Here is a 16308-nt window from a genome sequence, read left to right as displayed (position 1 = left end):
ATTCAGCTCAGGGAAAAGGCTTCCGGCATGTGGTTTTCCCAACTCCGTCTCCTAGACTCTGATCTCTCCCGGTCCTAAAAATGCTCCGAAGGAGCCACGGGGCAATATCGCTGCTCGAAGAGGCAACTTCCTCTCTTTGAGAGCTTTTATGTGGGTCTGCTGCTGGTAAAACAAGTGTTTTAAAAAGGACACGGGTGTTCTTATGTAAATTCCCTCATAGAAAGTTATACAAGAGTAATACTCCATGTTACTGAATCACCTGCAACATTTCAGGATATTAAATTGAAACGGCAATGAACATTTTCAAATTCAAGGCAGATTTCCTGAAACAAGTTCCATTCATCCAGATGTCTTGGAATGAACCTTACCGTCGTTGGCAGCCTGATGGTGGTGATAGTGAGAGAAGGGCTTGTGGTGAGGGTGGACATGCTGTTTCTCCAGAGGAGGAGGCGGCGTTCCTGTTCCCTTCATCCCCGGAGACATGAGGGGAACCGACACCCTGGAGGAGACCAAAAGGGAGGGTGAAATATACATTGAAACCTCTCAATCTGCTCAATCCTTTCTAACCGGTCTCAATTTCTCAATAACATGCTTCACGCATTGTGACATCCCAATCAGAGCAGAATGGACATGGCGGCCTGCTAACCACATGATCCGACTAACCCAGCGGAGCAGTTAGTAATGCTAAAAACACAGAAGAAGAAACATTCCAGGCGTGTGGAAACTTGGACTCCCCACACGTAATCGTCCTCCTACCACATATTATGATGTTAAATCAACAAACAGCAGAGTGTGCATTCAAGTGAAACCATTCACACACACTCTCCATCATTGCTGTAAGCCAGGCTTTGTGGCTGAGAGACAATAAAGGACAATAGTGTCTATTTATGACTTTTGAAAACAAACTATTAGGATATGTTGGTGACTTTGTGAACTCTAACAGCCTGGAGAATAAATGGAGGTTTATTTTGTGGTTGATCATATAAATAAAGTTTTGTCTATGCCATTGGATGTATTCGTCATTTAATACAGCACTCTTAAATCAAAATTAGTAATATCATCTTGTATTTAGAATCCAAGTGAAGTACTGCCAGGTCTTCTTTAATCTCAGCATGTTTGAGTCACTGTGCTGGGAAAACTAAAAGCTGGTGATCAAATAGGTCAAAGCAAACGTCATAAAAGGTCATATTACAGTATGTCAAAAAAAAGTAATTAAAAAGTCATAGTATAGTCTGTGGAAAAATGGCAGTGTAGTTTGTCAAACAAATCATAGTATAGTCTGTCAAAATAGGTCATAGTATAGTTTGTCAAAAAAGAAAAAAAGTAATCGTATAGTTTGTCAAAAAAAGAAAAAAAGGCAGTAAAGTTTGTAAAAAAAAGAAAAAAAGTCATGGTAAAGCTTGTCAAAAAGAGAAAAAAAGTCATAGTAAAGTTTGTCAAAAAAAGAAAAAAAGTCATAGTATAGTTGGTCAAAAAAAGAAAAAAAGTCATAGTAAAGTTGGTAAAAAAAAAAAGTCAGTATAGTTTGTTGAAAAAAAGAAAAAAGTCATAGTAAAGTTTGTAAAAAAAAAAAAAAAAAGTCATAGTATAATTTGTAAAAAAAAAAGTCATAGTACAGTTGTCAAAAAAAGTAGGGAAAAAAGTATTGTATTTCAAAATTTCACAATTGACCATTTCATAAAAGAGTGACTAAGTCATAGTATAGTTTGTCGAATAAAAAAAAAAAAAGTCGGTGTAGTTGGTCACAAAAGAAAAGTCATAGTATAGTTTGTCAAAAAAAGAAAAAAAGTCATAGTAAAGTTTGTCAAAAAAAGAAAAAGTCATAGTAGTTTGTCAATAAAAGAAAAGTCATAGTAAAGTTTGTCAAAAAAAGAAAAAAAAGTCATCGTATAGTTTGTCAAAAAAAGAAAAAAAGTAATTGTAAAGTTTGTCAAAAAAAGAAAAAAAGTCATAGTAAAGTTTGTAAAAAAAAAGAAAAAAAGTCATAGTAAAGTTTGTCAAAAAGAGAAAAAAAGTCATAGTAAAGTTTGTCAAAAAAAGAAAAAAAGTCATAGTATAGTTTGTCAAAAAAAGAAAAAAGTCATAGTATAGTTTGTCGAAAAAAAGAAAAAAGTCATAGTAAAGTTTGTAAAAAAAAAAGAAAAAAAGTCATAGTAAAGTTTGTCAAAAAATGAAAAAAAGTCATGGTAAAGTTTGTCGAAAAAAAGAAAAAACGGCATAGTAAATTGGTAAAAAAAAAGTCATAGTATAGTTTGTAAAAAAAAAAGTCATAGTAAAGTTTGTAAAAAAAAGTCATAGTACAGTTGTCAAAAAAAGTAGGGAAAAAAGTATTGTATTTCAAAATTTCACAATTGACCATTTCATAAAAGAGTCACGGTGTAGAATGTCATAAAAAGTCATAGTAAAGTTTGTCAAAAAAAGAAAAAAAGTCATAGTAAAGTTTGTAAAAAAAAAAGAGAAAAAAAGTCATAGTAAAGTTTGTAAAAAAAAAAGAAAAAAAGTCATAGTAAAGTTTGTCAAAAAAAGAAAAAGTCATAGTAGTTTGTCAATAAAAGAAAAAAAGTCATAGTAAAGTTTGTCAAAAAAAAAAAAAAAGTCATCGTATAGTTTGTCAAAAAAAGAAAAAAAGTAATTGTATAGTTTGTCAAAAAAAGAAAAAAAGTCATAGTATAGTTTGTAAAAAAAAAAAAAAAGTCATAGTACAGTTGTCAAAAAAAGTACGGAAAAAAGTATTGTATTTCAAAATTTCACAATTGACCATTTCATAAAAGAGTGACTAAGTCATAGTATAGTTTGTCGAATAAAAAAAAAAAGTCATAGTATAGTTTGTCAAAAAAAGAAAAAAAGTCATAGTAAAGTTTGTCAAAAAAAGAAAAAGTCATAGTAGTTTGTCAATAAAAGAAAAAAAGTCATAGTAAAGTTTGTCAAAAAAGGAAAAAAAGTCATCGTATAGTTTGTCAAAAAAAGAAAAAAAGTAATTGTATAGTTTGTCAAAAAAAGAAAAAAGTCATCGTATAGTTTGTCAAAAAAAGAAAAAAGTCATAGTAAAGTTTGTAAAAAAAAAGAAAAAAAGTCAGTAAAGTTTGTCAAAAAGAGAAAAAAAGTCATAGTAAAGTTTGTCAAAAAAAGAAAAAAAGTCATAGTAAAGTTTGTAAAAAAAAGAAAAAAAGTCATAGTAAAGTTTGTAAAAAAAAAGAAAAAAAGTCATGGTAAAGTTTGTCAAAAAAAGAAAAAAAGTCATAGTAAAGTTTGTAAAAAAAAAAGAAAAAAAAAGTCATAGTAAAGTTTGTAAAAAAAAGAAAAGAAAAAAAGTCATAGTATAGTTTGTCAAAAAAAGAAAAAAAGTCATCGTATAGTTTGTCAAAAAAAGAAAAAGTCATAGTAAAGTTTGTCAAAAAAAGAAAAAAAGTCATAGTAACGTTTGTCAAAAAAAAAGTCAGTACAGTTGTCAAAATAAGTAGGGAAAAAAGTATGTCATAAATGACATAGAATGTCATAAAAAGTCATAATGTAGTATGTTATACTATAATAAGAGTCATAGTAAAAGAGAGTCATAGTAAAGTTTGTCAAAAATGTACTTGAGAAGCCGTATTATAGCACAAAAAGTACATAACAAATAGTATAGTATATGAAGTCTTGAAAATGTAATGGTAAATTTTGTCATAATATGTAAAATTATAGTATGTCATAAAAAATATAATGACAGTCAGAGTAGCACACCATAAAAAATCATAGTATGTCATGAAACAGTCATACTCCAACTATAAATATGCATTCAGCTGCAGCTGCTGTAAGTCAACTTTGAACTCAAATCCAAGTGCCAGAGGTCACAGTGAGCTGGTTGCCAGCGGCAACAGAAAGTTTGCTGCTGGCCGGACTGCTCCAACTCCTCACCGGACAGCAGACTTATTACACAGGTTCGACCCCGCCCTCCCGCTGGGTACCAGCACGCTGCCTGGATTCGAGGTCCTACAGCCGCTAACTGGAATCTGTCTGTTTGGTTATGCGATGGCTGACACGCTTTCTTTGTGCCATAAATGGAGTCTTCCTTCTCCCTGGAGACCGTACCACAGAGCATACTGAAAGCAAGTCAAACAAGGAACACATCCAAATGCAGACTGTGTCATTATTCTATAGACATTGTGAAATAATCAACATTTATTCAGACACTTAAATATTAAACATTAAGTTAACAAGAAAGCGAATGCTTTGCATTACATTTACAGCACACTTGACATTAACTTAATGGAACAGAAATCTGGTCCGAATCCAGACTGATAGGCAGCAGACCCGCCTTTAAAAAATGTGGCTAGTCAATCACCTCTCTAAATATTCAGCAGCTACTTAGTACCCTCTCATGACTGCATATCGGGAATGCCAACACATAAACTGCTGCTGTGTTACTATGTGCCGCTGTGCTGTGGAAGCATATGGTTTGCACTAAGCGCTATATGAATGTGATGACAGAGTGTTGCTGGAGGCAGCCAAGCCCTCAGATGACTGCTAGCTGCTGGCCCGGCTGGAGCCTCCAATGGGAGCGCTCCAAGCATGAGGGACGCCCCGCCGAGCACTCGGTAGCTGGCAGACGCTTTGTGAAGGGCATTTGGCACAGAACGACCCGCGAAGGCAGATAAACAATGTCAAATGAAGCTGCGGCGAGTTCCGCCAATGCTGGATTTATTTTACACGTTACTCAGCTGTAGGACAAAAGTTCAGGCTCCCAGAGCGTCTGCCTTCATCGATGAAGATGACCATAAAATACTCTTTTATATTATTCTCTAAGAGAGCTCATGTTTTTGCTCCTGTATGTCTTTTTTCCTGTCACATGAACATATAAATTCAACCCATGTAATGTAGTGGAGAGACGGGCCTTGAGCCAATGAACACATGGTTATATCTGTCGTCTGAATCTGGGATTTCCTTTATAAGAACCGTGATAACGACCAATGAAGGGGAGTAATTCAGTTCTCAAGTACATTTCTGTGTACATTTCTACTTCAGAAAGTCGTTTTTAATCCATTCAATTTGACAAGTTTTAAAATATGATGTATTCTTAAAGATTAAACTACCCAACGTTAAATAAAGTAGTAACATAAGCTTGAACAATATACTATAACAAGAAGAGGGAGTCCTAATGAAAACTCCTCGTTTAATCTCAATAAAACTTTTCTGCTGCTACTTTTAACAACTCAAGTATGAACACTTACTTCTTACACTTCCACTAATACCACGAAACAAACAAAAGAGAGGAACTTTCCAGCTTTAACATTATTACAAACATTTCGGTTACACAGTAGGACGAATACTTTTGGGACAGAATTATTGTTGGGTATCAAATTTAAATCCATAACTGTATATGAACTGACCACTATGTGCATCTCTACAAAAGCTTGTGTGGCACCTTGTGCTCGTCCAGCTCTGGAGAGACTAGCTGTTAGCATCGTAGCGTCGCTAATCCCTGGGTTGGCCCCGGGCCCAGAGCGTGGCCATGTGTTCCTGCAGAGAGCAGCATCCCCCCAAGGAGCTGCTGTCAGCACAAACTCAGGAAACAGTTATACTGTTCATATTTTTACAAGCTGCCTCTATGTGTAGCTAAAGTGAATCATAAGCTAATCACTGCCAGCTGCCCCGACCCTGCTCTCGCTAGGCTCCGGTATGCTAGCGGCTCCAGCTCGAGGTATGAGGGGAATCTTTCATATGCCAAATTAATCTCTCCCCCGGTATTCGTCTTCACTGACCATCCTGCGTTGTTTCCAGCCGGCCCACCCACTCCCGTCCCACTGCACCGAGACAGGGATCCACCGCTGACCTGATGATTCATGAAGGTAGAGGAGAGGGGATTTTAGGTGAGGCTATCAGATTGATGGAGCAAATTTAATAAATATCTAAAAGGTTGAGAGGTTAGAGGGAGCGTGGAAAGATTTATAAAATACCCTTGTGTGCTGTCTACTATGACAGATGGCTGTGACCTTTATTGCCTGAAAATAGTGCGGAAGCGATAATGGTGTAAGAGAGCTCAGTGTTTGCTCAATGAGAACACAGCTCAGCGGCCCAGTAAAAGTTTCTGTGAGTAATATGGGAATGCTGATGTCATTCTGGGAAGGAGTGTCCGATTCAGCACAGCTAAACACCTATTTTAGAAATGACATTCCAAGAAGATGAAAATGACTTCCGGCCCTTAAAGCCTCGCACGTCCAGACAAAATAACTCAGGTACGCGGGGCGCGCACGTCAACCGCAACGACTGTCCAGACGCTGAGGTGATGCACTCCTGTTGTGTTCGGGGGAAGCTGTCCTCGGGGTCTTGGCTCTTTGTACTGAGGCATGATGGGATGGAAAGAAGGCTGAAGATTCATGAGCAGTCCTGCTCCGCTCCTCGTTCGTCTTCCTTCACCTGCAGCTAACTGTCCCACTAGGGAGCGAGGATCAGACTCTGTCCTCCGTAGACCCGGCGTTCTCCACAAACACCCTCTGCCTCGCCTCTCATCTCTCCGACCGTTAAGCCCCTCTGATGGATGACGGGGGCTTCTTTGGCGCAGATCGGTGGGAACACTTCTGGTTCTGGTTAGCAAAGCTAAAGCTGTGCTTGAGAGACAGACTACAGTATCCTGCTAAAGCTAAGCTAAAGCTAAGCCAGCCCTGCAGGCCCCAGCGTGAAAACACACAGCCAGGGCTCTGGATATTTTCGGGAGCACCGAAAAGCTCTCCTTTAGTCCCAGAGAGATAACTGCCCCACTAAACTCAAAGAATCCATCCGTAATCACCGGCCTTCGTGGAGGAATGTGACAGGAAATCATCCTTCCTGTGAGTTAACCATTTAATCGAAGTACACATTAATAACCATTAGAGGTGCAACGATTCATGAGATGCATCGATTGTCAGTCCTACAATTCAACTAAATCGATCTGCTAAGATAAATAAATAAATTAATCATTTTAGCTTCACCAATAATCGATATAAATGCGTTTAATCTTATGAATTCTTAATTATGATTAATGTTTTAAGACGTTTAAGACACTCTCTCCCCTGCTAGCATGTAGTCTATTGAAAAATGTTCAAAATAATTATAATGAGCATTACATTTTTGTATTCTGCATAAAATATTATGCAGGACTACTTTTTTATAGAATAAATATGTTAAATAAGTAATTCTGTGGTCTGTTTATTTTTCAGAAGAATAGACACATTATTGCTTGTTTATTTCATGGATATAGAATTTTGGTTACAAGTTACTGAATTGAATCGAAACATGCATCAAAAGCGTGTTTTTGGTTTGTGAGATTTTCTGGATCACTGCAGGATGATAATGGCTGGAAGACGTGGAAGCAGCGTCGGGTTACGAGCCGTGAGCGTCGCCCCCTTCAGAGCAGCGGTTCTTAATGTAGCTCTGTGCCGCCACTCTAATTCAATTAGCCTGTGTCAATCACTGCTGAGGTATCAAACCACCTCAGACTAATATTTGCAGAGGCGCTCTAATATCAATATGCAGGTAAAGGCTGGAGACTCAGCAATTATATAAGCATATATGGCTGAAGCAGTGAATGACAACATTTACCACCCATCTCTCTGTGAGCGGAGGTCGCCATCGAACAGCCATCTCTATGAGAGAGAGCCTCACACACACACACACACACACACACACACTTACACACACCCACACACACACACACACACACTTACACACACACACACAGACACACACACACACACACACACACACACACACACACACACACACACACACACACTTACACACACTCGTGCCACGCCGATTGCCAAATGTATTTTAACTGGCATATTTTAATATTAGCTTCAGAAAAATGACATTGGTATTTACAAAGTAAAAGGAGTCTAAATGGCCCATTTGAGCCAGAGTCAACACATTTAGCCATGAGGTCAGAGGCTGCCACACTAGAGGCAGGTTAGTTTGATAATTTTGTCAAAATGTTTAATGTCCTGCTAAACCGTTTGGGAAAAACAAGTGCGGTGCTGATATTGACTTTGGCAGCGACCTGTATACTCAAGGCTTTAAGCATGTAAATCAAATGCTCCATCTTCGGGCAAATGTGAGTCGACGTTTCATGCCCGGCTGGTTGCACTGTGAGGTCTGCTGCCACAAACTCGCCTTTTCACTCCTAACTCCACCCTCCGTCCACACCGTGTGATGAACAGATATGGCACTACAGTATGTGTGTGTGTGTTTTATGACTGCTCTCAGGTCAAACATCTTGACTTGATGAAATCCGTAAATCTGGAAATTGCTGTGATTTTTAATGCATTGTCATCACGTCACAAGTACGTGGGAGCTTAAGGTGGGGGAGGACCACGGCAGATTACTTATATGGCATAACAGGCACTTTAGTTACATAATGGAAAAGGGGGATTCTCCCTGCTCACCACACACACACACACACACACACACACACACACACACACACACACACACACACACACACACACACTGTTCAGATGTTCCTCATCAAGCACCCGAAGGAACCGACCCACGTCTCACATCCAATAACGTTGCCCTGCCGGCGTAACCGGGCGTTACTGCATCCCCGACTCGGGTCCTTTTCACTTTCCATTTCTCTGCTCACGCCGGTAATCGTGCACGCCGCCGAGAAAAGAGGCACCGAGGCCGCGAGGTAATGTTCTCCTCCCGCTTTGGAGGCTTGAAACAACACATCACCTTCCAGATGCTTCCAGGCCGACCCTGGCGTCTCCAGACGGCTTCGCTGCGCCGGGGCCGCCGCTCTGTTTGTGCTGGAAGCTGAGCAGCCAATCACACGCAATCATGCGTTTCCTGGATAACTATATGTAAACTCCTCTCACTCACACAGACGAGTACAAACGCATGCACGGCTCTTAGGAGTGAGAAAGCCATCAAACCTCATTCTGTCTTGTGCTGTATACACTCCCATTAAAAGTGTATATACACACACACACTCACACACACCCACGGAGCGGGCTAAAAGAAAGCATGTTTACGTAACACGATGACTTTTGTAACGGGGTTTATGATGCTTGATTCCATCCACTCTTTCTCAATGTTATTAAACTGTAAAAGAGTGTTTTCCTTCTCTACCTCCCTGGTTTTCAGCACATTGTTTAGTACAGTACACACTGTGCCTCCTGACGACACTCGGCTCTGTAACTCTCTGCTGGCTCTCAGGGGAAATCATCGGCACTAATGGGAAACATGCTGTCGCTCTGTCACACACACACACACACACACACACACACACACACACACGCACACGCACACGAAGAGTTGTCCTTTTCTGCTGAGGTGTCCCTGAGCAAGACACTTCTATATGCTGCAGGTTTTCTTCATGCTCTTTTGGATATTCCCTGGTATCTAATGTAAGATATAACGTTTTAAAGCAGCATTTAATGTATTCTCATTACAGTTAATTAAATTTACAAGACATTTTCAAACGAAACTCATTTTCTTTCTTTGCCAGAGATGGAGCAATACTGGCACGGCCATGAAACAATACGTTTTCCTCCGTTTTATTGCGTTCTCTTTTAAAGCGTCCCCAGTTGAACTCATTGTCGACATGGTCTGGAGGATGCATCATCTTTTAAGATGGCAACATTTAACTGCTTGTATTTGGTGTGCGATCCCTCAAACGAATGAAGTGTCTCATGTGGTATGCGATGGGCTGTAAAACATGAATACCAGTGGATTTGCACAATATGAATTGTTTGGTAATGTTTTCTATTTCCAAACTTGTTGATTCATGTCATTTGAGGATAAAACAGCTCACAATATAAACACGGAACGATGATCCTATCACTGTTTACGCTCATTAAATCAGGCGGTTTGGTCATCGCGCTGATGCCGTCCTATCCAGTGGAGATGGGGGACCTTATGAACACCAAATCCAGTGCCAGAAATAGAGCTGGTGATGTGTCACGTTGACCCTGTGGTCACCAGCACGGCCCATCTTCCCACGAGGGATGTCTTAGGGGTTGTGGAGTTGAGTTTGTTTCCAGTAAGACGGCCAAATGTGCTGACAGCAGGACTGAGAGGCTTAACCTAACATGATCTAAGCGGGTTCGCCCTGTGAATCTGCCTTGATTCCGGATGATAAATAGGTGAATAACAATGGAAACCCAGTGGGTCCAAACCAGTGTGAACATCATAATACTGTCAGCGTGATCAGTAGAGGAACAAAGTTGTATGTGCTTGTATAGTTGCATGTTGATGTTGGTGTTTTTGCTAACTTCAGCTGGAAAAGTTTGACCTTCACCATCACATGACTTTAACACACACGTTTGACTTTTGGCCAATCAGAATGATGCGACTGTGACAAAGCCTTCCATAAGCGTTCATAACCGTACTCTACAGCTTCTCACTCGGGGGGAGGAGGAAATATAAAATATAATAATAATAATAATAATAATATAATAATAAATAGGGTTATACATACCTGGACACTTAGCCGAAAATACCATAATATCACAGTATGACGTACTAAAACGTGATTAAACAGTGTTGCCATGGTGACTGACTGGCGGGCTGCAGATTGTAGGGACAGTTTGAGTCGAGAGAGAGATGGATTTCATTTCATAATCGATGAGTTGAGAAGTTTGACTAATCTGTAATGCTATGGTTAAAAAACTGTTGTTAATGGCTGAAATCTTAAATTTAGACATATTACCTTTTTTTTTTTTTAAATGTGTTGAAGTTATTTTATTTTAGAAGTACTGTAGGTGTTAATTGCCTTTCTTCTTTTTTCTTTTTTTGTGCAATAACTTAATCCTTAATGTCATTTATCAACAATACAAAAACAATGCCATATACAGTCCTATATATCTTATCTCTATTTATTTTATATTTATCCTCTATACAGTTCTCTACACTTAACTTAGTTTTATTTGACTTGTATTCTTATCTCTACTTATATTTAGCTAAGAGTTTATTGTTTACTTTCTATATTTATTTAGCTAAGTTTCTGTAATCATCCCAAAGGGATCAATAAAGATAAGTTCAAAGAATTTCCACTACTTTTCCCAGGTTTAATGTTTAGATGTCCAGTCCTTTGTCTCCCTCGACAGTGAATAAATGAATAAATGCATGTTCCACATCACATGGAGGGACTCACCCGTCTCGTGTGCCGTCCATGGCAGCCAGCGGGGACAGGTGATGAGGGCTGCCGAGGTCCCGGTCCAGTCGGTGCTGCCGGGAGGGCAGGTCAGCGGTGGAGCCGGAGGTGGGGTTGGGGGTGGGGGAGAGCAGCTCCACCGAGGCGCTGTGATGGGGGGTACTGGAGCCGGCGTACAGGCCTGAAAGACAAACAAAGCTCATTCAGTTCATGTGCCACAGAGACTGGAGGGCCCTCCGCTCCGTCTTTCCTTTGAGCAGATTAAAAGCCATTTCATGGCAACGGGATTTTGTTTTGACAACCTTCATCCAATCAGAGGGCTTTGTAAAAGGCTCTGTTTTCACTGTTTGTGATTTAGGGCACAGCGTTTGAGCTGCCACAGGGATCGGTTTGTCCTCATTACTCAATAATAAACTAAAAAGTTACATGTGTTTGAATGGGGTTATTTTATAACCTCTGTTTTTGTGTGTTGATGCTTATGGTTATGATAATACATGCAGGCGTATGTCATGTCTGCATGTACATGGTACCGTCTCAGTGTAATTGTTTTCTATTTAAATCCAACTGAAAATGTGCAGGAGAACAAAAGAGAACAGAACCATTTCCTGACTTTCTTCCAAAATGTCCAATACGTCTCCCACTATTAAATCATTGAGTATTTCTATATATTTGATTAAAATTTGGGGCATTTTCTCGTGAAGCTGGCAGCTCGTTGCCAACTCTACTGTTTCAAGCTGTGGACTCCAATAAAGACATTATTTGGATTCTGAATACACTGCAACTAATAATTATTGTTATTACATAGTGTTGGAGCTATTTATTTATTGTTCGTATTCAGTTCCGTTTAGTTTAGTATTCTGTTTAATGAATAGTTAGTTTTGATTATTCTGAATTAATGTATTTGATATCATTAGGATTAGATTTCTATTAGTATTCTAGTGTTTTATTTGTTTAGTTTAGGTGTTTCTTGTTTACTATGTGTTTTGTTTCATTTGGGCACGTTAAGGGGGGCACCTGTATTATATAGGTAGGCTGCCGGTAAGGGACCAGCATGCACCTGGGTGGGCAAATGTTTTGTTACCGGAGCGGGAGAGGCACAGGAGTTTTCTTTGCTCTTTGTTTGCTCGCTTTCTGGTTAAATAAATCGTTTTGTGTTGAAACTGGACATTTGTTTGGACATTATGTTTTTCCCATCTGCGTACACCATAACCCATGATGCAACAGTGGCCCGTCGATTTGTATGATTTGAAGTTTGATTTGAAACTTTTATTTGCTTTGACAAACGGCCACTACACATAGATTCAAGTTATGTATTTTTCTATGTATTATAAAGGTGATGCCCCAAACCCAAAAGGATTCATTTTGCAGTCGCATAAAACTGGGGAAATAAGTGTTTCTTTTCATTTGGGAAGCTGCGTTAAAATCAATAACTGGTCACTTGTTAAGTGAGGTTATACTCGTTCCTCCGAAACAATAAATCTCCTCTTCTGCTCCGTTTATCGTTTGATTTCTTTCCCAGCATCCAGGAGGAGAGCACAGTCACCACCGAGGGCAGTTAAACAGCGACACGAGGGGAAGACAGCAGGAGATGAAAGGATGGGAAAAGATCGGTGCTCCTGGTTTTGCCGTTTCCAGGCCCAGCTGTTCTCAAGTGGAAGCATGCCGGGGCCTGATCTGACAGCACTCTGAAATGGTTACAAGCTTGATTCATTACCCCCAAATCATCAATCACAGCCCTTAAATGTTTTCCCCTTTAGCCCCAACATCTGCTACAAGACCGGCAAAACAGTCGACAAATAATGGCTGTGATTGCCTCAATTTCATCGCCAGTTCCTCGTGGAGGGAGAGTTAGAGGATCTGATGGCACTCGTTACTGGCGAACAGAGGATTATGTTCTGAAGATGTTTGGTTCTGAAATGCTTTTGGTCAGGTTCAGGAAGAAGGCTGTGTGTGAGAGGGATATCAGCCATTCAGCATAATAGCGGGAGCACGTAAACCCCGGCATTAAAAGCATGATGAATCCTTCCTCTGGTTAATCAGTGAACACTCTAATTACGCTCTATAAAACAGAGAGGGGCTTGTCGTAAGTCTCGCTGCAGCCATGTGAATGAGAGCAGACTTCTAACCGGCAAACAGGAAAACAAGTTGAGCTCTGACTGGAAGCATGACTCATTTTCTGCTCCACAAGTGTTAATGATGGGATGGCAGCCCACTTTGCCCCACCTCTTCCATGCATCCCATTGGCCCCGGAACAAAGTGAAACTCATGTAAATGGGGAGACTGAATGCCAACATGCAACATCTTTGCTGGCCTCGAATAACACCGCATCCCTGAACGCTTTGGCATCGGCTCACCAGCGAGCTCCTCGGGGCTTTGAACCATTTAAAACAAGAGAGCAAGCAACATCCACTCAGAAACAGAGGGAGGCCGTGGGGGGAAAGCCAAGACTCGGAGGCCGGGTCCACATTCAAAGACAAGTTGAACGTTCGCAGTCTTCAACGGTGCACTGAGTTCCAGCAACAATAACGGAGAGCAACGGGGAGACTGGATGAGGTACAGGCAGAAAGCAAGGACAGATGTGTCCATAAACTGAGGGAGCTGCGGGGAAGCTCCGGCGTCTTTAAGATTGTTCTAATCTTTTTATCCCTCTCTTGTTAACAATCCAGAGCAGTGTTGACATTTGGTGACGGTCAAATGCATCAATTAGAAGAATCGAAGTTTAAAGGCCAGATGTTGGGAATAAACGTTTGTAATGGTTTTTGCAGCCTTTGCATGACAAGATGAAGGTCAACATGATATGGTTATGAAATAAAAACACATACAGGCTGTAAAATGTCCTAAACTTAAAGAACCAAATAGAGTCCAACAGCTTAAATGTTGATATAAAATGTGCAAAAGCAATTTCCCACAAATGGTCGCGGTGTTATTTGTTGGTGTTTGACCAAAGGCGCCTTAAGTATGATTTTTATTGCCCGATAGCACAAATACATTTGCAGGAATGTTGACATGGCTGGTGTTGACCACCAGTGACCCGGTGATTGCTTTGCCAGGCGTTTTTCTGTTTCGGAACAAATACTCTCTGGCCAGCGATGTTTTGAGACACGATCAGTCTCTTGTGCTCACATTTTGGACAGAGAATGATTCTTATACAGGCATCATATGAATTCATTAAAGAGGTATTACTCATTTAAATGTTACATTTAAGAATTTATGCCCATAATTGACATATTCCAGCACACATCGTGAAAATGTAACATATGGAAGATGTCAAAAGAAACAATATGGATTAAATTACAGTTTTTATTAGATGTGTGGTATAAATGACTAAACATGTATAATATGAATTCATTAGGGTAGTGTCCAAAACCACCAAAAGGTTGGTATTCTGTAGATATTGACAAATAAGAAATATTCACCAGAATCTGATGTTTCTTTATTATCCAAAATGTAACAGCAGGCAGTTGTATAGACGCCAGATATGTTGGAGAGGTCAGAAAATAAGTGGAATGTAAAGTTCTACAACAAAAACAAGGATATAAAACCCCTTTGAGTTGTTCTACGCTACTTTAAAAGGACGAAACAGAGAATTGGTTTAAATACTATTATAAGGAAATGCAGGAAATAGCTTCATTTGTTGCCAAATAGCAATGGCCAGTAATTCCCAAATTGAACACAAACTGGTGACAGATGGGAAAATGAATGACAATAGTATTATTTAGTGTTGCAAATCTCTTGGTAATAAAGGTTCATGTGGAGGGTAAAAACATATGGAAGGTACACGGAGACCAGAGACCTGAGGGGTCAGTATTAGATTACTTAATGCCTTCCTAAGGGTTAGAGGCTACATAATCAGGGTGTCGGGTGACTGACGTGTGCACCTGAGAAGATGTCTTGGCCCAGTCCAGGAGAGCGGCCATCTTTGCCGTTGTAGAGGTGCTGCGTGGAGGCGGAGCTCTGCAGGTGCTGCATGGACAGACAGTCACTTAGGACGTCCTGCTCCAGGTGAGGACAGGGCCGAAGCTGGGCATCAGAAACATGAGAACAAAGAGGAAAACGTTGACAAGAAGTGATGTTGCGTCACTCCATCTGGTTTGCAAACATTACACAACCTAAGAACAAAACATCAGTTTTGTCTATTTGTAGGCTGGAGCCCATGTGGGGTGTGGTTTTTTTTCCCCATTTTGTTTTCTTTTTTGTGCAATAATGTGATTGTAATTTTAATTTGAAACAGTAACTCAGCAAATTAAAAGACATCGTCAGTGAGGGGGAACCGGGGGAAAGCTCATATGTTCCTTTCTCAGCCCTGCGTTGGCCTTACGGGCAATCGATCGCTGTAGCAACTCTGAGCCAATGTGAGATTGCTTCTGTTCCAACAGCAATGGGGGCAACTGAAGACACATTTCAGCTGGAGAGTCAATCACACGCCACAGAAGAAACCTGAACCCCAGGAAACTTGTGTCAGTTGGAGAAATGGGACATCTGCCTTCTGGATCAGTGGAACAGCTGACCTCTGTCGTATACATCAGTGGATTTCTCCATGATAAAACATTACAGTTGCTAAGGTACACACCAGGACTGTATTAACAATCACATAGTTCCTTCACTCCGGAGATTTACCTTCAAAAGAAGCTTTAAACTCAACACAGGGACTGGAGCCGAGTATCAGACCTGGGTAGTAACGCAGCATGCGGCAGATTCAAGACACTGATGGAGAACGGGGAATCTAACAAACGTCTCCATGGCATCTGCTTCGGCTCCAACAATATCAAATGGCGCTTTATTGACCAATAAATAACAGCAAATGACATGATCTGCTAAAGTAGATTTATTATTCATTCATAAATGCCTGAAATAGTTATTCGTTGGTCCCCAGACGCCCACTGTTGTCCACAAACAATACAACACATCAACGAGGCACAATGTTCTACTGGCTGCTTTACTAAGGATGAACAAATGTGCAACTGCTTAAATGATTAAAATCTACTCCGTTACATCATTATCTAACATTCAAACACTCATCAAGGCAGACCAGATATTTCAAATCATATTAAATGATCCGCTTTTAGTCACTTTAAAGGGTAACTGCTATACAATTAACATTTATTTAATGTGCTGGATACACAGATGTCCACTTACTTCATTATAACTGGGCTAAAGTGCAACTTGAGAACAGCTGTGCAAATTTCAAAATCCAATAC

General features: G+C 40.0%; 1 protein-coding gene across 2 annotated transcripts in view; it reads right to left on the bottom strand.

Moving 5' to 3' along the window:
* The window catches only part of glis1b (GLIS family zinc finger 1b), a 68600-nt gene that overhangs the window by 1946 nt on the left and 50346 nt on the right, over window positions 1-16308 (bottom strand). For both annotated transcript variants that reach the window (XM_084011866.1, XM_084011867.1), the window contains exons 7-9: window positions 14989-15130; window positions 11111-11291; window positions 369-499 (exon numbers count right to left, since the gene is read on the bottom strand). In XM_084011866.1, coding sequence (XP_083867992.1) covers window positions 369-499; window positions 11111-11291; window positions 14989-15130 — 454 coding nt within the window. The remainder of the gene's footprint in view (window positions 1-368; window positions 500-11110; window positions 11292-14988; window positions 15131-16308) is intronic.

The sequence above is a fragment of the Eutrigla gurnardus genome (assembly GCF_963514095.1).
Source record: "Eutrigla gurnardus genome assembly, chromosome: 6".
Taxonomy (NCBI): domain Eukaryota; kingdom Metazoa; phylum Chordata; class Actinopteri; order Perciformes; family Triglidae; genus Eutrigla; species Eutrigla gurnardus.
Note: the sequence above shows the minus strand (reverse complement) of the source record. Positions and strands in the feature narration are given on the sequence as shown.